The following is a 22,663-nucleotide window of genomic DNA, read 5'->3' on the forward strand; positions in this document are numbered from 1 at the left end:
GTTGAGTGTGTTACCTCGTGCCCAGGAGTGGTGTGGCTGTGACCGAGATCTGGGCAGCAGTGGCACTTGGTTGGCGTTGGAGTTTTACTGTGTGCCAGCCAGGGCTTGGCATAGTCACGCGAGTGAGTATGGGAGGACTGAAGGGAGGAAGGGGAAGGGAGGAAGGAAGGAAGAAAGGAAGGGTGGAGGAGAAGGAGGAGAGCAAAGCAGCATAGGAGAGAAGCAAATGGAGTAAGGAGGAGGGGAGGAGTTATGGAGGGAGGGGGAGGAGTGGTTTGATAGCGAGGGAGTGCAGCGCAGTGTGTGTTTGTGTGAGTGTAATTTTTTTTTTTTTTTTTTTTTAATTGACACACATTTTTGAAGCCGGGTTAGCAGGGATGAATGACAGGAACGAGGGGAGAAGGTAAAAAGATGAAAGAAAAAAAACAACAACAAAGAAATAAGAAAAAAAAAAAAAAAAAAAAAAAAAAAAATCACAGTTAAGGATGTGGTGATTTCTGACAACAACAACAACAACAGGAAGATGACAACAACTGAACAATGTGTAACCTAAACCCATAACACACACACATGCAGGTCCCCCTCCCTCCCCCTCCACACACACACACACACACACACACACACACAGATGCATAATCAGGTGACAGTGCTGACAAATGACAACATCACCAACATCAGATGACGACATCAACACTAATGACAACATGTGGTCTGATGGACTCTGAGTGTTTTTGTTTCGACAATGACGATGTTTCTATCCAACATTACTACCTCCAACACAGAACAGAGGATGAGGGTGATAAGTGTGTGTGAAAAGATGGAGGATCAGGTACGTGTGTGTTCTTATACTACAGTATTTTTTAAAGCTTCTCACTGTTTTTTATTTTCCTACTGAGGGGAAACACAGATGAGAACTTTTATTCCCATGATTTAGGACAGAACAAACCACACTGCAAGTTTCATATGTCTGTAATTACTCTAACGGGTTTCACTGTAATTACACAAAATGATGACTGAAGAACAAGTGATTTTTAATGTTTACTAGTGTTTTCATTTCACCTGCACAAGCATGTTGTCATGAATATTATGATACTGTTTTTTATGGTTATGTTGAATTTGTCTTTAACTGTGCTGTCATGTGTTTCTTCTCAGTGTGAACAAAAGGTACCTGCAAGTTGTAGAAATACAAAACTAAGACTTTTAAATGTCTTTTAAATTATTTGTGGTATAAAATTTAAGATCAATTTCACACTAAATTGCCTTAGTTTTAGTACAGTACATAGTGAAGTCTGGTTGTGTTTCAGAAAAGTGCTATGATTCATAAAGTATTACGATATCTGAAAGGAGTAGACATGAGGTGCATAGAAACTTGAAAAAAAATAGAACTTAAAAAACTTGAATTAAGACATCTGATGAAAGTAGATCCTGCCTCTACTCTGAACTCAGTAGAAATCTGAAATGCTGATGTCAGCTCTTACCCTGGATGATGCGGAGGCTGTGGGTGTAGCAGGGGCGGACGGTGCAGAGGGCAGGGAGGCGCCGCTGTGGGAGGCCGAGGAGGAGGAACGGGTGGGGGAGGCGTTTCTGGAGCCCGGTTTGGAGCGTCGGCCCCGGGAGCGGAACGCGGCGAGACCCTGAGACGCTCCTTCAGGAAGGATGAACTTCTCCCTCAGCTCCAGGTTGGTGCGACCACGAGCTGGAGACAGAAACAGGGAAACGGAGGAGACAAATGAGCTGCTTTGCATGTGTGGGCTCACAGTTTTCCTCCAGCAGGGGGCGGCAGAGGCAGCGAGCAGCGTGAGGGAGAGAGTCAGTGCTTCCTTGGCTGCAGACATCAGAGTCCGTGCATGTTTCATTTGAGAGTGCACGTGAGCAGAGCGGAAGTTTGGAGGGGTGGGGTTGGGGATTTCGGGAGTTTTGGGGTTGGGGGGTCGTAAGTGCACTTTGGTTGAGTTGTTTTAAGGGGGAGGGGTGAGCGTGTGTTTGGTTTGAGTGCAAAAGTAGAAATACATTAATTTATTTGATACGCAACCAAAGTCAGCGAGGACACGTGGAGACACACGTCATCGCTGCAAATAAAACCGTCAATATTTTTCCTGTTCAAGTCCAGAGAAAATATTTTCTGCACTGGAGAGATTATTTTCTCAACAGAGTTAAAAGTGCTGATATTATCTTTAAAGGAATTGTTCAACATTTTGGGAAATATACTTATTTGCTTTCCCACGGAGAGTCAGATTCTCATGTCTGTATGTTAGAACAGACAGGCAGAGATATTTAGCTTAGCTTAGCATAAAGCTGACACAGCTGTTTGACCTTGGTTTTTGTTTGAATTCAACAAAGGAGATAAAAGGTGTTAATCAGTGAGTGTTTAAGGTGCAGGTAAGGAGATTTTTCCCCCTCTGGGCAGCACCAGGCTAGCTGTTTCACCTCTTCATGCTAAGCTAAGCTAATCAGCTGCTGACTGTAACTTCATATTTACTGTTCAGATGTGAGCGAGGCATCAGTCTCGTCATCTAATTCTCAGCAAGACAGCAAATAAGTGTTTTTCACAAAATGTCAGCGATGGCAGGTGTCTCCAGTCTCGTGAAAGATGTCGCTGTGTGACACAAACTTTCATTGCGTATTTGCTTTAAAACCATCTGAGGGCGGAGGGAGCAAAAGCACAGCCTCTCTTCTCTCGTTTTTCAACAAGCGCTCCCACTTCAGTTCATTTTCTCTTCTGGCTGCGAAGGAGCATCTCAGCTCTGCAGCGTATACACAGTATGTGCATAAATACATGTGGGGCTCATGCCTGGTTTATGCTTATCAGGAGAGAGCCCAGAGACTCAGGGTTTCTCCCTTCTTCAAAAGACACTCAGCAGCATTCTCGGATAGAAAGTAGTGCAGCAGCCCCAGCAGACAACAACAAGCCTGGAGAAGCCAGCCACAAAGACAGAGAGAGAGGACAGAAGAGATAACAAAAAAAAAGAACAAAAAATTCACAGAAGAACGAGAGAAGAGAGACAGAAGAGAGACAGAGGAAACATGGAAGAGAAACAAGATGAACAAGTGAAAAATGGAGTGTAAAAAAAAGAAGAGAAGAAGGCTGCAGCTAGCTGTAGCAGCAGTGCAACTCCTAGCCTCATGGCCATCGTCCCTAGCAACCGAACAGCAAGGCAAGTCAATTAAACGGGTGCACCCTGCAATTACGTCCCCCCTCAACGCCAGCCAGCCAGGTGCACCCTGTAATTGTGTCTCCCACCAACCAGCCATCACATTTAAAGGAGCCGCGTTGGAAGCCAGCGTTATTAGAAACCCAGGCTGGCCACGCCCAGGTCTTACACACTCACTGACTCTTTACTCTTTGGTTTCACAGATTTGATGAAGCATGTGTTTCCTTTTTTCTGGGAGGGGTCAAACTAGAAAATAATGAAATAATAAACAAGATCTGATGTCATAAGGTAAGATGATACAGAAGTTTTACACATTCTGTTTTCCTTTTGGTTTCTGCTGAGCTTCTCATCCGTGTTCAGTTTGTAAGCTCACTTGTAAAATGTACTAATTTTTTTAAAAAGTACTTAAAGAATAGACAAATTAAATAGAAAGACCAGGGGTTGACCAAATCCTGCTTTTGTTGTGAGTGAGGAAAGCATGACGCAGACATGTGGCACACAGACAAGACTGACATCAACGCCTATACACCCAAACCTGACCACAGTTATAAACTGTACACACACATATATAGACACACAGAGGACAGCTGTGGTTAAAGATGGAGACTGACAGCTGGACGGATGGATGGATGAAGAGTGAAAGAGATGGAGGAATGGAGTGAGAGACAGAAAGGAAGTGTAGATACCTCGGCAGCAGAAATAGCCAGGAGTGACTGTCACTAAGAGACACAAGAGACAATGTGAAATAACTGCATGCTCATGGTGGAATGAAGAAAAGTCTCACACACAGTAACACACAGTAACACACACACACACACACACACACACACACACACACACACACACACAAAGATTCCACTTCATGGACTCGCCCAAAACACACCCATGCACATACACAGGCTCTGTTACTGGAGCCAAGACTGCTTAAAGAATCTGTCAAAAATTCCTTCTTCACAACCATCAACACACTCACACACAAGCACACAGAGACTGTTAACACACACACACACAGCTGACCAGTGGGGGTCCGGACGAGTCAGTGACCCTTGAAACATGTTTAGAAAAACGTGAACAGTTCAGGATTTCAGAGCTTGCGTGAGCGCGACAGCCAGGGGGAGAGGTCAGGAGAGAGGAGGAGCAGAACAGTGGGGAGACATAACGTTAGTCAGGTGATCAGTCAGCAAGGCACAGCAACAAGGCCAAACCCACAGACCAAAACAAAGAGGAAGAATAGTTGGAGGAAAGATGGAGATAAATGGAAGAGAAAATGAGAGAAAAAAGGAAAGAGAAATAGGAAGAGAAATGAGAAGAGATCTGAAAGAGAGTCCAGGAGCAACAAAAGAAAAAAAAAAAAAAAAAAAAAAAAAAAAAAAACTGACCAAAACAAATGTGACGGAGAGAAGACGAGCAGTTAGGAGAGAGTGAAAGCGTAAGACATAGAGGAGAAATCCAACCTATACGAGATGAGATGGAGCTACTGGAATCGGAGCGGAGAATCTTAAGTCCTGGATGTTGCACTGAGGAAAGAGAAAAAGGGAGGGAGGGAGAAAAGAGAGGGGGAGGAAGAAGGAGAGAACTGAGGATCATGCACCATGCAATACTACTGTTATATTTAAGAAAGAATGAAACATAAATAAAAAGAAAAGACAGAACAGAGACTGAGGAGAGAGCCGGTCGTGTTTATACAGAAATAAAAATGTGACAAGATAAGATGACGAGCTCCTTCAGGGTCGACAGAGGATGGACTCGGAGGGAACGGATTTTGGGATTTGGGAGATTTGGGTCAGAGAGATGGAAAGAAATACCGCTCTGAGGAGCCCGACAAAAACACCGACTGTAGACATCACTGGAAAGAAACACTGGAGAGAAACGTGAGGCGGTGCGGCAGGTTCCTGCGTCACCTGCTGACAGACAACTTGACAAACTTGACTTGGTTCTGCCGGAGTGTTTTTGTGTCCCGTGCTCCTGATCTGTGTGCTGTCACTAACTGATGCTTGGTGATGTCAGGAGCTCAGTGCAGGAGTCTGCTTTTGTAAAGAGAAGTGTGGTGGTATGTTTGTGCGAGTGCTAGAGCCAGACCGATATTACAAAACACTGAAAATATGAATAGAGGTATGAATAATATCATAATAATATAAATAGTGATACTTTTGTTGCTTTAGAATCATTTCAGTGTGAATGGAACCAGGAACCAGGACCAGGACCAGGACCAGGACCAGGACCAGGATAGGACATGTGGCTGAGGGTTTGCGTCTGCACAGTTGCGGTCTAAAATCCCATTTGCCTCCCTGTCGCTGTTTTTTTTTCTTGCTTCTACAAAAAAAGACTGATTATCCAAGTCCACTATGACCCATATAACATTTGTAACATGGATACAAACATGTTAATATGCTGACAATATCTGTTTTATTGTTGCAATCATTTTGCTGGTCTGTATCAAGGAAGATACTTCATAAAAATGTAAGTATAAATTCTTAAATTTAAAACTTAAAATCTTTATACATTTCAATCTTATTTTTCTTATGTTAAATATATATTGTTATATTTGTATTCTGATTTATAGTTGCTATTAACTATAATTTAAATTCCACTGAAGTTTAATGTTCAAAATTTCTTATTACATCTGCTGTCAAATATGTATGTATTTAATGAGTGGTGCTCCGAACATATGTTAGTCATAATTCAAAGATTAACAAAATTGAAGAGCTCATTTTCAAAAGTTTTTGTTAAAAAATGAACATTGGTATCGGCTGGATGTGAATGCATGTGAAGTAAAGAAAGTGAGACAGAGGAGGAACCACGATATGTTTAGGTGTGTGTCTTTGAGGAATCTGAGCTTCTGTGAGTGTGAGTGTGTGTGTGTGTGTGTGTGTGTGTGTGTGTGTGTGTGTGTGTGAGAGAGAGAGAGAGAGCGGGAACCTTTGAGGTGAATGTATGTGTGTGAACATCACTCACCTCTGCATGGGTCGTTTTTGACCAGAAACTCATCCAGAGCCATCCAGCCGCCTCCGACTCTCACCATCACCGTGCTGCGCAGAATCCTCACCAGACGCAGCTGCTGAGAGTCACCGAACTGAGGAGATAAAAAAATAAAGAGAAAAGAGAGGGAGCAAGGAAGAGGAGGAGAACAGAGGATAACAGAAAAATGAACAGAGGACAGAACGACGAGAGAAACAGTAAGACAAAGGGTGAGAGAGGGAATTGATGAAGCAGAGAGAAGAGAGTAAGATGAGGAGAAAATCAGTGAGTAAAATAATAGTTGATATATTCATAGATGACTTTTAGATGATTTGCAGCATCACACCAAGCATCAAAGAACCAAATCCGAACAGATGATCTCTTCTACTTCATGCAATGACAGAAAAAACATGCACTGACAGAACTTCAGGTCAATCAATCACCCAGCCGCCCAAATCTAAGCATCATTTACAGGAGAAACCACGGCTTCTTCTACATTTAGTCTTTCAACTTTAAAAACAACACTTGAAATGTTCAAACCGCCCAGCAAAGCGATACCAGCACAGAAGGAATTTTCTCAGTCTGTCTCCAAGCAGCTTGATTTGCTCCCAAGCTTCAGTCCAAAGCAGACTATACATCACCTCACCACTAATTACCACTTCAGCCATGTCACTGTCGCCTGCTTCACATTGTGCAATTTGTCGCTCTCAACACCAAACAAATCACAGCAGTCACACGGGTCGGACGGTGAAACCTGCTTACACGCTGCAAAGCCACAATGGAGTGCTTCTTCTTCTCTTTTTTAAACAGTGTTTAATATAGAATTACTGAACATGTGACAGCAGAAAGGACAGCACTCCATTGGTGGAGGACCGTGAAGCAGATTTCACTCATCCAATCACAGCAGCGAGAGTCACTTTACCTGGTTTCCGAGGAAGAACTACAATAAATCCAGTAGACACGGAGCAGAGGAACACAAGGAGAAAGAAACAGAGCAAGAGTGAAACAACATGTACTGTCAACTGAAGTCTTCTCATGTATGAAAGGCCATTTATTTGTTCTAAAAGCTGGTTCTCATAAACTGTAAAGTTTGTGTATTTCTGTTATTTGAGCCCAGAATTAGTGGTGGAAGCGAACAGATGCAGCGGAGATGAGAGTGTGGCTGTGAAGATGTTCTTTAATACTGCCAGCTGATGACGGCGAGATGGGGTGAAGACAGAGAGAGTGACGGAAAGTGAAGCCAGACAAACAAAACGTGAGCACACACACACACAAGCAAATACACACAAACACACACAAACACACACACACACACACACACACACACACACACACACACAAAAGACAGACTAACTGGTGTACAATCAGCATCCCCAGTGTCCTGCAATGAGATGCTGGAAATCATTACCCAGTGGATAATGATGGAGTGATCACACACTGCAGCAGTGGTAGTGATGGCCGATCCAGAAGAAGCTGCTCAAAACTGTTAGAGTTTATGGCCACTGTAAAATGATGCACAGATACACACAGACTGCTGGGGCAACTATTACAAACACTGTGGCTCTTCTAGCTTTTTCTTCTGGGGGTTAACAGAATGTCAAGCTCTAGTTTGTATTTTTGTTCTGTAGACTCGATTATATGTCTGTTCTTATTGTGTTTTGCGTTATTATTACATTATCTAATTCAGTCACTTGTAATACATAACCTGGCATTAAAATAGACTGAGGTACATTTATAACCTGCACTTTTCTTTGATCATTGTTCTACTTCTGTATTTGATTGCTTTAGGTTCACAGTGACCAACTACCAGTGAGCTGGAGCTTGGAAAACTTTCAAAAGATGCACAGGTAGTTGGATTATTTGACAACTCTAAAATCCTGCTTGGTTTGAACACCACCTCACAACAGAGCGATTAAATCAGGGAGAGCTCCGCCTCTTTGTTTCCCAGCAGCCCAGTGTGTATCTATGCTGTCTCATTTACACGGTTATGTTAATGCTTTGGTGATGACAGAGAAGGCTCAGCTGATAATCCTGGAGTGCTGTGAGACGTTATTAACATGTTATTTCAATGTAATGATACAGACAGTTTAAACACTTATAAATACACCATGACACCATGATGTGAGATGTGACACATTAAAATGCCGTGAAGTTATGTTGAGAAATATGAGTTGTTAATTGTTGCCTGATGGAAAAGTGAAGACAGCCGGTTAAAATAAATTGTTTTTTAATAAGAACTGAGTCAAAGTGTTTGCAAAGTAACTTTTATCGATCAGAGCAAGTTCACACTTTCTTCACTTTTGCACAAACTCGTAGTTTGTTTGCCAGAGTAAGAAAAGTTGGCAGCAAAATGTGAAATCAAGTGAAAACATCTGATCATAAGACTTGATGTGAATTTCACTGTAGAGTTAAGACATGTCTGATGATGCTGACTTGTCTAATAATAAAAGCTCAGAGGAGAAAAAAACCAACTGCTTTGACCCAGCTCTGTTAACAATTAAAAATCAATTAATTACTATGAACATTAACATTCTTTTGTTAGGGATAAAATAACAGTTTATTTGTAACCTATTCTATAAATGATGTCAGTGTTAAAATGAACCAAAAAGTGAACTGAGCTCACCCGGTATTTGTTCTCTCCGATCTGCTCCACCTGGAACCTCTTGGCACATTTACACTGGGCCACCTGCCGAGTCACCTGCACAACGCCACACAACATGTCAGTGAATGTCTCCCTGCATCCACATTTACAAACAATGACTCATCACTGGGCCCGTCCAGTGTAAATACGTGGCCCCAGTACTGCACCATACGTATCATCATACCATCTTTGGAGATGCGTACTTATGCATTTGTCTTTAGATTTTTCTTACCTCATCCTCGATCTTGTCAGCATCAGTGGTCGGTCTGTAAGCGTCTTTGTTGGGGTGAAGAGCAGCAACAAACTCGTAGTAGTCGATGTAACCGTCTCCATCTCTGTCAAAGATGTCTGCCACCGCTGTCATCTCCAGCTTACTGGTGGGAAACTCTGCACAGAAGGACAAGAATCCATATTCAATCTACAGTATATCGACAGCAAACCAACTAAATGATATCATGTCATCACTTACTTGAGGCCAAGATGCCGTCGATAAACTCCTGGCGTGTGATCTTTCCATCCTGGTCCTTGTCGATGCGTCTGAAGAAATCCATGACACGAGACTTCTTGTGGTTCATCCAGCGCATGTACTTCTTCCTCCACACGTCAAAGTCAAAGTTGGCAAACTCTTTGAGCTGAAAGTGGGTAATGTGTGTTACACTTCATATCAGAGTCATAAAAACTGATTAGAATATATACAATGAGCTGACAGTGTTAATATGAAAGTAATACTGAGTTATTGCCAGTTGTATTAAGAAATTCAGAAAGAAAAATGGAGCTCTGATTGGCCAGGAATGTAACTCAAATACAGGTGTTCACCCAGAATTTCACATCAATTTCACTCCATCTAAATGTACAGATGTGAGATACCTCCTCCAGCCTGTCCAGGGCATCGTTGAGTTTGCGCTGGCGGTCGAGAGCCAGCAGCCAAACCTGCTGCCACCGTGCACAGAGCTGGTTGAGTCGAGGGTTTCCTCCGGGGACCTGCATCGCGGCCTGCTGCTGCTGTTGCTGCTGCTGCTGCTTGCCTGAGGAGGTTGCAGAGATTTAATGTAATACTGTGAGTAATGTGTGCATTTCCACCACAGGCTCTTATGTTATTGTCAGAAAGTAGGAGATCATAATATTTGTGCATCAGGAGGTAAACACAGGTTTGACGTACGAGCTCCTCTCCTCTCTGCCAGGCTGCTGGGAGGCTCAGCTGGTTTCCTTTTGTAGGTCTTGGTCACTTTGTCCACGTCTGGCTGCTTCCTCGTCATCTCCTCCATAAACATCTGGAACAAACACGGTCAGAGATAAACACAACTGTTAATGAGGAGTCCAAACACAGTCTACAGGTTTATGGGGCTTCATTCTATGTGCTGATGAGTGAGTGAGTTGATGGGAAACCCACCTGGTGTTCTGTGATGAGTGATTTGAGCTGTGGGATGTCTTGAGGTAGCGGTTCTGTGTCCCTCTGGACCAAAGTGGTCTCAGCCCACTGTAGCCATGACAACAGCTCCTCCAGCAGGTTGGCGTTGTTGAGCACCTCAGTCAGAGCTGTTTCCAGCCGCTGCTCGTGCTGTTTCGCCCACGTCAGAACCTGTAGAGTCAAAGTTTGATTAACAAAAGATTTCTATCGTGTTTCCCTCATGTTACTTGTCACTTGAGACAAACAAAAACAACAGCAACCCTCCACCCCTCACCTCCTCAAAACGCGCCCTGATGATGGTGATCCAGTGTTTGATGGTGGTGATGGAGTCAGGGTGACACAGGGTCAGGATGCCCTCTCCCATGCCAGCAGCCTTGTTGACATCCGCCCTCTTCTCCTCCACCGTGCCCATGAAGTCACGATGTGTGTGCAGCAACGGCTGCAGAGTCTCCGCCTCTTCGGGGAGGACGCCACGGAAACGAAGCGTCTGCTCCGCCTCCGAGAGCCACTCCAGAAGCACCTGCACAGCTGTACGAAACTCCTCCGCCTGACGGAGAGAGGGGGAACGTGAGAAAGATGACAGGGAAAAGTTTTTGACGACGCTGTGTGCTTCATCTGATGAAGAAAGTTTCAACTTGAGCAGATTCTCTCACCTGCTTGAGAGCCTGCTGGAGGCGGGTCTGTTTGGTGACCGACAGGGCACACACTGTATCCCAGCGGTTGCTTAGCTCCTGAAGCTGAACTTTGACCCACGCCGTGTCATCGCGACCGGTCTCCATCAGCTCCCGAGCCGAACGCTTCAGGGCCTGAACACTGCTGGTTCTCTTCCCCAGCTCTTTTTGGAAAGCCTGTGGGTTTAGACATAAGACAGTGATGAAGGCAGAACACAGTTCTGTCATTCAAAGGCTGTTCAACAAGGTCATTATTATCCTCTCATGCAAATCTGACAAGCACGGCTCTGTTTAGTGTACACACCTTATGTGAGTCCATGAGGTTGGACACCAGATCCAGGTCTCCATGGACGGGCTGATCTTCAGCTAGCTGAGGTTCTACCCGGTACAACCAGTCAACAAGGGCCTGAAGAGCCTCTGCAAACTGTCCTGAGAACAGCAGGGCCTCCTCCAGCTTGTGTTGTCTGGATGGAGGAGAGAAGACAATATCTCTTAATGATCATGTTTTATTTTTCATTTGATGATTCAGAGCTGTGACAGATATCTGGATAAACCCGTTTCAGTCCATATCCTTCTTCCTCTTTACCTCTCCACGCTCTTGCCACAGACGGTGTCCCACTTGTCACGGACTTCTCCCACCAGGTGATCCAGTTTCTGGGTGTCTGCAGGCAGCTGAGCCTTGTCCCTCATTGCCTTGCCGGACCTCACTGTGGTGTCGTACACAGGCTGCTTTGAGCCCAGCGCTTTCTGAAACTCCTGGATGTGCAGAAAAAGGGAGATGAGGAAACAGATTTGTAAATGGGAACATCAAAGGAAAAAAAATTGAAATACTGAACTCATGGAAATATCTGCATACATGCACAGAATAAATATGCTAATAATTGCCTATGGTACCTTGTGTTTGGCCAGTTGTACTTTGATCTTGTCTGGCTCGTTGGAGATCTCCAGCTCTGAGTCCAGTCTTTTCTCGGCTTCTTCCAGCCAGTCTGTCAGCTTCCTCCAGGCCTCGTGGAACTAAAGCAGGAGTGGGACAGAGTTTAAGTTTGATATTCTGATACATAAATACTCCCTAGCTGAGAGAGGTCGGTATAATTTCTTACTAATTTATTTACTAATACATGAAGTCGTTTGGCAAATTCTATTATCAAAGTCAAGTGCGATTTCAGACATTGTGTAAATTGATATAAGTTCTATCATGTGATAAAGGTTTTAAGTCATGTTTCAAATATGAAATAAATAAACTGCACAAGCCCATCAGCTGTGAGTGTAACTGTCTGTTCTGTACCTGTTTGGCTCGTTTGCGGGCCTCATCGAGGTGTCGGCCGCGGTCCAGTGACCTCTGGACCAGCTTGTCCCAGCGAGCCTGGACGCTGAGCAGCAGGTTTTTGATGAGAACCACGTCCTGCTTCAGGCTGGCAAAACGAAGCTGAGAGCCGGCCTTCTCCAGAGCCAGGACCTGCTCCCTGTGGGTGTTCACTTCATTCACGAATACCTGGATGGAGAGAGAGGCGAGAGTGGAAAATGTGTTGGGAACAGTAAAATCTTATTCAGGGTAAGATGTGTTTACATCAACAAGAAGGGAGGAATGATGATCTTGAAACACTGTTTCTCATGACTAGAGTATATTCAGTTTCTACCTTGTGCTCATCAATCTGGAAGAGGACCGTGTCCAGGATGAGGCTGGGGGGCTGGGCCATGTTCAGGGTCTGTTCAGCCTGGGTCAGCCAGTTGATGGTGTCCTGCAGAGAAGTCTGGAAACCTGTTGCCAAGGAAACAGCCTCCTCCAGCTTTCCCTGTCAGACAAAGTTCATAGAGAGAGTTCAAAGTTAACAACGATGATAATAAGATCATAAATATAGAATTCAAATCTACATTGACTGAGAAATGTGATAAATAGAACATAAAGAAAAGAACAGAGAAGGATAGAGTTAAAAAAAAAAGAGAAAAAGACAAAGTCCACGAGTTACAGTCTTACCCTGCGGTCGTCCATCTTGGTGTTGAGGCTGCCCCACTTGTTCTGCAGCATGGCCAGGTTCTGCTGGGTCTGGGTGGTACCGGGTCCTGCCTCCTCTCCTCCTCGAGCCAGCAGCATGGACTCTCCTTGATCCAGCAGGCGATGGTACTGGTCTGCTCTCTGAGTCAGCTGAGCCTGAAGCTCCTGGACACAGAGAAGACACAAACATGAACTGACTCTCAGGCATAAAGGTGAGTTTCACTGGTTAGTTTAGAACAATTGACACTATTAAACTTTCATAGTCACCATCTGCCAAATGCCTCTCTGTATAAACAGATGAGCACGTGTAAGCTAATACTCTGAGCATCTGCTCAAAACTCTGCTGGTAAAAGGTTTTATGTGCTCTTAAAATCTGTTTATGACACTGAAAATGACCTGTTGTTGTATTCATACAGTGGGAACCTTATGATGTGGAATCATTTCACATGTGCTTCTAACAACAATAAACAACAATAAAAAACTATTTTATGCAGAAACATTTCTTAGCGATGGAAAATGTATTTTTTCCCCCAACATGGGAATTACATTAATGTGTCAAGTGTTACAATGAGTTTCTCTTCTTGCTTCTAACGTGTGTATTGTTCATGACATTGTGGGCATAGAGGTGTTATGTGATTCTCTGTTACCATGTGCTGCTGTAGCTGCTCCCTGGCTGTTTCAGGGAGACCGCCTGTTGGTTTGGCGGCAGACAGCTGGCTCTCCGTCCTCCTCAGCCACTGGAGGAACTCCTCCAACTCGCCATGGAAACCTTCAGCCTACAGAGAAACACGTGTGGGAGGAGGAGGAGGAGGAGGAGGAGGAGGAGGAGGCGGCATGAATTCATTATTTTAGCTGCACCTTAAGATTTCATGAAAATATCTCCACTATAGCTTTGATCTGCTGCTGTAGTAGAGCCCATTACTTTCAGATATCATTTCATAATAGCGATTTAACGTGTGTAATAACTGTACATCCACAAGCTCTTGATAGAAAAATTTCATCAGAAGGTCCATTTAGTAGCTGTTCTGGAGCTTTTGATTCTTTCACAAAACCTTCCTGAACAGATGAAGTTGGCAAGTCCAATTGAAAGTGGTGCTGGACCTGGTGAGATTGTTTTGACAGTTACTGTGTCCAAGGTCAAGAATGAACTTTTAGTGTCAGTTTTACATCCAGGAAAAATTAAAACATGAAATACAGAACTGAATGTTAACTGTGCTGTTTTTAGATTGTATTTGTTTCTTCTCTTTGCTATAATGAGGACTGGGTTGTTGTTCATCAACAGTGTAAAGATCTAAGGGAAATCTCTTTTACTTCACGGTACCTGGTGCAGCGCGGCCTCCAGCAGTTTCTGCCTCTCCTGTGTCTTGAGCAGCAGGTTCTCCCAGCTCTGGTTGAGCTGATCCAGCTGATCCCTCAGGTGGCTGGCTTCATCGCCGGGGGACGACTCCAGCAGCTCAGCGCCGGCACTGTTCACCGTCTCCACCGTGGCGTGATGGGACAGCACGTCGTTACGTAAAACCTGGGACACATGGGAGGGAGTCGGAGGTTAATTACACTGAACTGAATCTGAATGGTGAGAAGCAAAAGCAGAGCAGAGCTGAGCAAAAGATTGTGGAGGTTAAAATAACATAGGAGGCAACTGTATTGTATTGTGGCTGTCCAAGGAGAAGAAAACGAACCACGTTCGGGCTGTAGCACAAACAAAGGCTCACCGGCCAAAAATGTGACAACAAATTGAGTTACAGAGTCAGACCTTTTAAGGAAACAGCTCCTTTTACTATATCAACCTGATCAAGAAGAATAAGGAAGGAAGGAAGGAAAAAGAAGTCTCCGTTTTTTGCACATACATGGTGTTTAGCCAGCTCGATCTCAATGGCCTTGGGGTCAGAGCTGACTGGCCGCTGTGTGTCCAGGGTGGTGTGTGTGTGGCTCAGCCAGGCCTGCAGCTCAGACAGGGCATGCTGGAACTGACCCAAGGCCAGCAGCGCAGCCTCCAGCTTGTGCTGTGGTGGAAGAGAGACAGAAGTTCGGGCTTAAAAATAGGAACTTAAATATTTGGACTGTAATGAAAAGCAGCTGTCAAATACATGCGATCCTACAGAATGCCAACAAAGACCAACATCGACAACTTCTCAAGGGAAACGGCGGGGTAAGAGCTCGAGGTCAGTCCCAGGACCATGACCTTGGAACAGTTGAGGTTTCAGTGTGTTACTCAGGGACTGCTTGGTCAAAACTGCTACCAGATGTGGTTTCTGTACCTGTCTCTGGGTGATTTTATCCCCCAGGTTCTCCCAGAGGTGGCGGAGCTCGGTCAGCGGCTCCTGGATCATGTCCCTGTCTGTTTGGTCTGACACTTTCTTCAACAGCAGCTCCCCCTGGTGGCACAGCTTCTCCATGTCGATCTGCTGCTGGTAAACCTCCACCTTGTATTGCTGCTCGGGGTGAATGGAGGGATGAGAGGAGGAGGAGGAGGAGCAGGAGGAGGTGGGAGGAGGTGGGAGGTAAAGAGAGGAGAGAAGTCTTTTATTAGTTTTTGACAAAAGTATCTTGGGTATCCAAAATATAGTTTGTTTTAGGAGATTTTTAGCTACTTCTAAAAGCACTAAGAGATTTCTATACCATATAAAAACTGATTTTAACACAGGTTGTGTGTAAAATGTGACTCGTTTCTTCAGGACTGACAGGTGAAAAATGAAAGACGAAACTCTCATGCAAACCTTGAGCTCTTCAATCTGCTGTTTGACAGTTCCCAGGTCAGTTCCCACCGTCGACATGTCACACAGCTTGATCACTGCGTTGTCCAGGTAGTCAAACATAGACTGGAAATGAACGACACAGTTGAGCGGGTGTAAAGATGACATCATTATGTTTAACAAAACAAAAGGTCAAGATTCATGTTTGGCTTCTTTGTATTTCTGATCAACAAACCTGCAGTGCGTCCTGATACTGCACAGAGGCCGTCATGGCCTCCTCCAGTCTCTCCATCCTCTCCCTCCATGTCCGATTCAGGCCTTCCCAGGCAGCGTTCATCTGAGACAAGGACAGGAGGAAGAATTATTATATTAGTGGATCAACACATCTACATTTCCATCTACTTCAGTTATCTAATGTAATCTTAATCTCTCACCTCGTCGATGGTCTTCTTGACTTCAGGTTTCTCAGTTTCTCCACAGGCGAAGATGAGGTCAGCCCCAAGGGTCCTGACAAACTCCAGCTCCTCCCTCAGGCCGTCTGTCTCCGCCTTGATGGCCTAGTGGAAGGACAGACAGACGTCATAATGAGTCGTAGACAGTAAAAAAAGCCACACTACAGACACTCCATTCCTCCCAGAATGCCACTGTTTATTTACACATCCCCTCTCTCTCTCTCTCTCTCTCTCTCCATACCTCAGCAGCCTCAATCTGTTGCTTGATGAGCGAGGGGTCCACACCAGGATCCTCCAGATCTCTCACAATGTCCTGGGAGTCTCGGAGCGTGCTCAGTAGCGCCGCCACGTCAGCCCAGAACTTCCCGGCCAGGTCCAGGACGTCGTTCAGCTTCCCCTCCCTCTCCTCGGCTCGCTGCCGGATCTCATCCCACAGAGAGCGCAGGCGCAGGAGGCGGGAGCGGACGGCTGGAGGAGAGAGGGGGAAGGAGTCAAGCATTAAACAAGCTGGTAGAGTTAGTGGGAGCACACTGGGCACACTGGGAAATAGTAATAAGTCTAATCTGGGAGTTCAAATTTGTAATAATGTAATAATGTTGTCTTTGTTAGAATTTGCCGTCCAGTCCCGGTTAGTGAAGTCTGTCATCAGTCCACTCCCACTCCCGCTGCACACTGGGCCATTCATTCTCATGACGTGTGGAGGGCCGGAGGGCATCAAAGCACCAACTTCTTTTGCAGAGAAATTTAACAAAGACGAATGTGTTTTGTTTTGGTGATGTGGTGGCGTTGGAAGAAATATGCTGTTCCAGACCTGACTCTGTCTGCCCACTGGCCTGGTGCCAGAGAACAGAGACTTACTTTTCAGTTGATTGTTCAGTCAGTGAGCTGGTTGGACTGGAGCCCAAAATAAGGTTTTAATATTTTTCACCCAGATCACAGAAGCCTGTCATGTTTTCCTCTCTGCTCTGACTCTGTCTCTAATGCCCTGATGCCCTTTTTTATTATGCAATTTGTTGATGCCAGTTACGGCCAGTATTTTCCACCTAAATGAAAAGGACTCAGAGAAGCAGCTCACAAGTATTTTTGATAGAAAGCTTAAAACTCTTCACCTCAGCCCTTAACTAGCTCTGAAATTTTGTACTTTGCTCAGCACTTCTTTACAAATACTGTTGTATTGATGTCTCACCAATTTTATGCTTTCTATGTCATTTTTTTAAAAGCTTATTTTACTTTTCATGTGAAGCACTTGGTGCAGGTCATTTGACCTTTCAAATGTGTTGCACTTTGGATAAAAGCGTTTGTTACTTTAACTGTGCAGAAGTAGAACCCCTCACCCTGTTTAAAACCCGACTTGTGTCACATGACACGGCCTGTCTGTCAGTGTAAATATCACGCGGCTGTCATTCACTGTCAGACGCGTCCCAGCTCACTCACCCTGAGCGGCAGGATCGTCGCGAGCAGCTCGTCCTATCAGCTCCTCTCCGCGGGCGCAGAGGGCCGAGAAGCTTGGCAGCAGTTTGTCAAGCTCCAGCCCCTGAGCTCGGTGCTCCGCCAGCTGCTCCCTGATCTTCTCCACCTCTGCTGCCACTGGGGGAGGCTGTCGCAGCCGCTGCACCGCCCCCTCCAGGGTCTCCAACAGGGGATCCATCTTGTCATGAAACTGAGGACGGAAGGAGAAGCGGAAAAAAAAAGTTATGAGGGGGCGGAGAGTATGCTGAGGTGGCTGGGTTTGGGTTTTTGATAGCTGGGTGACATTTTGAAAGTAGGAAAATACTGATATATTATGTGGGTGGTCAGCCATCTGGGGCAGACCGTATTAACTTCACACAGAGTGAACACAGAACGAATAAGAGAAAATTCTCATTAAAACCTTGCAGTTCCTCTATGTAATATCTCAGTATTTCACTTTCATCGTGTCATCCAGGTTGTGTAACTCTGACAAAGCTGGACTTGATCTACCACACAAGAGGGAGCTATTGACACAACAGAGTCCACTCTAAAGGACCCAGGAGACATTTTGGACTCATTGTGCAATTTGTACTTGAGTGAAATTAAATTGTTTGATCACAACATAACACAACAAGTTTCTTCTAACCACAAGAAGAAGATTCTTTTGATACAAACTGGTTTCAAGGACCTGAATCGAGCCTAGTCTGAGATAAAACCATGAAAAGTGGAAGGCAGGCCTCAGTTTGAGACTAGGCTTCATTCAAGTCTACAGTCCTACACCACAGAGAACGCTAACAGATGTAGTTCAGTCTTATGGTCACTCAGGATCGGCCCACACATGATTCAGATCAATGTTTAAATCAATAAAGCCGTAGTTCCATTTAAGTTAAGTGGTTTTGAGAAGATTTTAGAACAAATCTTTTAATACCTGTAAGAGAATTCATTCTACTTATCAATACAAAACTGTATTTCCATGATATTTTCCCCATGAATGAAGTATCCAGTGATATTCAGGGTAGGGAATTTAAGACATTTTTGTCTGGTGAGATCAGTGCTGGTACGAGATTATGGCTTTACTGATTCACGGTTTGTTAGTTGACCAAATCATGTGATGTAACCGCAGCCTGAGCGCCAGTTTGATGTTGTCAGTCAGTCTTACCTCTACCAGCTGGGTGATTGCAGTGAGCAGTGACCATGGAGAAAATGGTGGTGGGAGGGGGTTGCAACACACACAGCACATCCACAATGAACGAGGGATGGGATGGAGGAGGGAGAACGGGTTGCAAGGATGAGGGGTGGTGAAGATGATGAGGGAGATTAAGGTTAGGGTCAAAGATGAGGGAGGAGAGACAGGGAGGGAGATGGTTTAGGATGGAGTGAGGGATAAGGACAACACAGAAGTGCAGGTTGAGGAAGAGAAGGATCAATACATGGATCAGTTTGTAGGGGGGCGGAGGGTGGAGAAACAATATAATGAGTTAAATCAGAGACATGCATACAGTACAAAATGTCAGGCATTATCGACACCAGAAACACCCACGACTCAGTGATGTCTCATGAAATGAAGTGCAAAGAAAACTAACACTTAAAGAAGACGAGATGGAGTCTGCATAATAGAGTTTATAAGTTAAAGGTATGTTTTTCCTAAGCAATAGAACCAGAGTAAAACACTGGCTGATGTTTCTCTTTCTAATAAGATATAAAGTTTTTGAAAAGCAAAATACAAAAATACAAGAACTAAATAACGATGAAACTTAACTTTAACTGAACTTGTTAACGTGTTACACAATAAATCCTCATTATCATTTACTGAAAGCAAGCAACAGAGACAAAAACAAAATCACATTAAATCTCATGCTGTTTAGTAATCACATCAGGCGTCATTGTTTTGTCTGTGGCAGCAGACACTAAATAACAAGCTATTAACAGACCAACAAACAGCATTTATAGACTATTTTTCATCCTCACCGAGAGGCAACACAAAATGTCATTAAAGTTTATTGAATTCAGTTTTAAACCAGTCGTATCAAAGGCTTCAAGCACACTAAATAATAAGACTTATTAGACCCACGTCTGCATTTATAACAGTGAGTGAAATAGGGAATTCGTCGCCTGTGACGTACCTGTGCGGACTGCGACACGGCTTCGTCTAGTGCTGTAGCTCGACCTTTCACCTCCTCCTTGATGGCCAGGTAGCGCCTCTCTGCGTCACTGTAGCGCTGCGTCACTGTCGCCCCCTCCTGGAGGCTGAGCTCGGCCAGCTGGGGTCCGATCTTCAGTAGCTTGTCGATGTGAGGTTTGTGCTCTGCGATTGACTCTCTGAGCAGCTGCAGAGGAAATTAAAGAACATGAACATGGAAATTAAGTAGATTTTTAAATTATTAAATATAATGAGAGGAAAACTAAAACAGCATCAGGATTTTGTGTCCTCTCTTACCCTCATCTGGTCTTGTTGCAGTCGCAGAGCATCTGTGTCGATGGCTGGTGGTGGCAGCTGGGTGATGAGGGTTTCGGTCTCGCCGAGCCACGGCTCCAGTTCCTCGTAGGTTTCCCAGAAGCGAGCCACCAGAACCTGGGCCTGCTCCAGAGCCGAGAACCGCTCACTGTGGCTCTGACTCACTGCGTCGTAACGAGCACTCAGAGAATCTGTCTTCACCTGGAGAAGTTAACAAAGACATACAGATGTTAATGTTACTGCACTTTCCACTGAGGATTAATTATGATGATCCTAACTTTACTTTATCCTCACCTAGTCTATCCCTTACTAAGGTTATCAATGTGCACAAACTTTAATTTCTCATGTTCATGCTCTTCCTCATAATTCTCCATCATCCATCATCCATCAGTGACGTACCATCAGTGCATCCCTCTGGGCTTCACTGCATGTTTCCAGGATGTCATCTCTGGTGCTGAGGAGCTGATCCACAGTGTCTTTGTGTCGGATGATGTCGATGTTGAAGGCCCTCTGCACCTGGAGCTGAGCCACCGTCACGTCCGGCTCCAGACTCAGGGGCCCCAGAGACGCCAACTTGCGCTCCGTCTCCCCGACCCAGGCCAGCTCTGCATCCACTGCCTCTTCATACTGAGGGGAGGAGGTGGGGTGTTTTAGCAGCACTCACAATATAACAGAATCCCAAACAGTTAACCAGCTCAGCGTTTATGTTCACTCATGTTAAACTGCCTGCAGCACCTGTTGTGACCTCTGGATGGCGGCTTGCACCAGCTGCACACGCTGAGTGATGGTTTCATCAGCCTGCCGATAGCGCTGGTTGGCGTCAGCGACAAGTCGGTCCAGACCTTCACGGGCTCGCCACGGCACCAGGTCCAGCAGGGCGCTGCCCACCTCGTTGACCGTGTCCAACACCAGACGCTTCTCTGCTGAAACTTTCTTCAGCTCCTGTGAAAGTGAAAGTGAGGGATTCGTTTTAGAAAGTAAATCCTGTAATCAGATGGAAAATTAGCTCAAAAGACTTTTCAAATAAACTTCATGTACAAATGTAAAAATGCAATTAACTGAACTAAACGGCAACAAGTGTATCACAGGGTTTTTTTGTGGTGGCTAAAGCTGCTTTACTTTTCGAGTGTGGCACAGTGGAAACGTGTTAAATGGTAAATGTTGAAAAATTAAATGGAAATAATCCTTTCAATAGCTTTTAGAAACTGTTATCGAGTTCCCAGAAATCAAGGTTTCTATGGTAACTCTACTGTGGGAGGTTAATATTGGAACGGCTGAAAATGTCATTCCAGACAGGAGTTGTCATCAAATAATATGCATCATTTTTTCTATTCTAGGAAAATCCTTTAAATCTGTAAAATATGGATGTTTAAATCTGTAAAGTTTTATCAAGTTGTTAGCCAATTAACTTCGTTGCATCCCATCGTTCAAGTGCCTCAATCAATCATTTAGTGAAGCAGGAGTCACATGATCCAAACGGCTGAACAGAACTAAAAAAGGTAGAAGAAGAGCTGCGTCTCTGACACTTGTGTGAGAAATGTGGTGTGTTAAAGAGAGCAGATGTAAAGGGCGGATGTCGAGTCTTACACTGTGGCTCCAAACGCTCACTTTGAACCAAGTGACTCACAGTCTGAGTTAATAATATAGCTGGAAGCGATGAGTGTAATGTGAAATAGAGTGAGACATACAGCACACCATCACATGCAAGTACTATAACTCTAACTCTAAACTGTCTTTAAAAGCCTGAGTGTTCAAATAAAGGTATTTCAAGGACATGTTAGTTTTAACCGAAAATGTTTTCATTTAAAATAAATAAATAAATAAATATATATATGTGTAATTTTGGAAATAAACAGATATCAATGAATATCAATGAATATTAATCTTCATGTCTAATTTTCTTAGTTCCTCAAAAACAAATCTTTTGCGCATCCCTCTTGTACACAAACATAATCTTTATCTATTCTCCCACCTTCTGTCTCTCCTGATAGGCTGGTGAGGCGTCAGGTTCCACATTATTGAGCTCCGCCTCCACGCCGTCTAGCCACTGGTTGACGTCGTCGTGCGCGCTGGCGAAGCGCGTGGAGAGTTGCAGGGCCTGCTCCAGGGTGCGGAGGGCCTTGCTGCTGCTGGCTGTCATCTCAGCATAGCGAGACTTGATGCCGTCCAGCTTCTCCTGGATCAGCAGAACCTCCTCACCTGCAGGCGCACACACAGGTCAGTGTGAAGAGATGCAGACACACAGGGAAGGTTTCAACTATAAACCTTGTGGTGAAGAAACATTTTTCTAATTCTTAAAGTCTTCAATGTTTATAATTTACCTTGTGTTTTCAGTGTGACAAAAGTGCGATCTGATTTCTCCCTAATTCTTATATTATCTCACAATATATAATCATAATATCGCATATTAAAGACATCTCATTAAAGACAATCTCACAGTATGTTTGGGTTGACAGCACAGCATTCCTCTCATCACCATGATATTTGATATAAATATGACAGTAAAAACACAAAGTGTATTCATGTAGATGCACAAACAACTTGCTGATAGTGCTGCCAGTCAGCATGGCTAATATCTTGATATGTGAAGACAAACACAAACCACATGTTACAGCTTGACTCACCACGGATCTAAACGTGTGGTTTGGATGTGAATCTATAAAAACTAAAACACTGTTTGACTGTGTGTTTCTGTTACTAAGCCTCGTGTGTGTGTCTTCACAGACAACAGACCCAAAACAACACAACTTATTGAATAAAGAGAGCATTTCCCCCCCCATGGGAGAATGAA

The 22,663-nt window shown here is 44.4% G+C and overlaps 1 protein-coding gene across 19 annotated transcripts in view; it reads right to left on the bottom strand.

The window, feature by feature from the left end:
* macf1a (microtubule actin crosslinking factor 1a) overlaps positions 1-22,663 on the bottom strand; it is a 233,408-nt gene that overhangs the window by 4,230 nt on the left and 206,515 nt on the right. For 7 of the 19 annotated variants that reach the window (XM_087170598.1, XM_087170592.1, XM_087170606.1 and 4 more), the window contains 35 exons: positions 21,845-22,071; positions 20,608-20,814; positions 20,272-20,499; positions 19,855-20,073; positions 19,541-19,744; positions 17,403-17,628; positions 16,210-16,436; positions 15,951-16,073; positions 15,752-15,853; positions 15,541-15,642; positions 15,082-15,255; positions 14,671-14,826; positions 14,145-14,342; positions 13,471-13,599; positions 12,806-12,988; positions 12,468-12,623; positions 12,116-12,322; positions 11,725-11,844; positions 11,417-11,586; positions 11,135-11,294; positions 10,813-11,007; positions 10,434-10,706; positions 10,142-10,330; positions 9,911-10,022; positions 9,619-9,776; positions 9,221-9,383; positions 8,984-9,138; positions 8,734-8,808; positions 7,465-7,491; positions 7,033-7,050; positions 6,108-6,225; positions 4,607-4,669; positions 3,839-3,871; positions 1,479-1,696; positions 15-137 (listed from right to left, as the gene is read on the bottom strand). In XM_087170598.1, the coding sequence (XP_087026724.1) occupies positions 15-137; positions 1,479-1,696; positions 3,839-3,871; positions 4,607-4,669; positions 6,108-6,225; positions 7,033-7,050; positions 7,465-7,491; positions 8,734-8,808; positions 8,984-9,138; positions 9,221-9,383; positions 9,619-9,776; positions 9,911-10,022; positions 10,142-10,330; positions 10,434-10,706; positions 10,813-11,007; positions 11,135-11,294; positions 11,417-11,586; positions 11,725-11,844; positions 12,116-12,322; positions 12,468-12,623; positions 12,806-12,988; positions 13,471-13,599; positions 14,145-14,342; positions 14,671-14,826; positions 15,082-15,255; positions 15,541-15,642; positions 15,752-15,853; positions 15,951-16,073; positions 16,210-16,436; positions 17,403-17,628; positions 19,541-19,744; positions 19,855-20,073; positions 20,272-20,499; positions 20,608-20,814; positions 21,845-22,071 (5,438 nt within the window). The remainder of the gene's footprint in view (positions 1-14; positions 138-1,478; positions 1,697-3,838; positions 3,872-4,606; positions 4,670-6,107; positions 6,226-7,032; positions 7,051-7,464; positions 7,492-8,733; positions 8,809-8,983; positions 9,139-9,220; positions 9,384-9,618; positions 9,777-9,910; positions 10,023-10,141; positions 10,331-10,433; positions 10,707-10,812; positions 11,008-11,134; positions 11,295-11,416; positions 11,587-11,724; positions 11,845-12,115; positions 12,323-12,467; positions 12,624-12,805; positions 12,989-13,470; positions 13,600-14,144; positions 14,343-14,670; positions 14,827-15,081; positions 15,256-15,540; positions 15,643-15,751; positions 15,854-15,950; positions 16,074-16,209; positions 16,437-17,402; positions 17,629-19,540; positions 19,745-19,854; positions 20,074-20,271; positions 20,500-20,607; positions 20,815-21,844; positions 22,072-22,663) is intronic. The other 12 variants (XM_087170593.1, XM_087170609.1, XM_087170608.1 and 9 more) reach the window with 9 other exon arrangements.

The sequence above is a fragment of the Seriola lalandi genome, unplaced genomic scaffold (assembly GCF_002814215.2).
Source record: "Seriola lalandi dorsalis isolate HSWRI2012SDOR001 ecotype SW California unplaced genomic scaffold, Sedor1 jcf7180002054954, whole genome shotgun sequence".
In the NCBI taxonomy this organism is placed as follows: domain Eukaryota; kingdom Metazoa; phylum Chordata; class Actinopteri; order Carangiformes; family Carangidae; genus Seriola; species Seriola lalandi.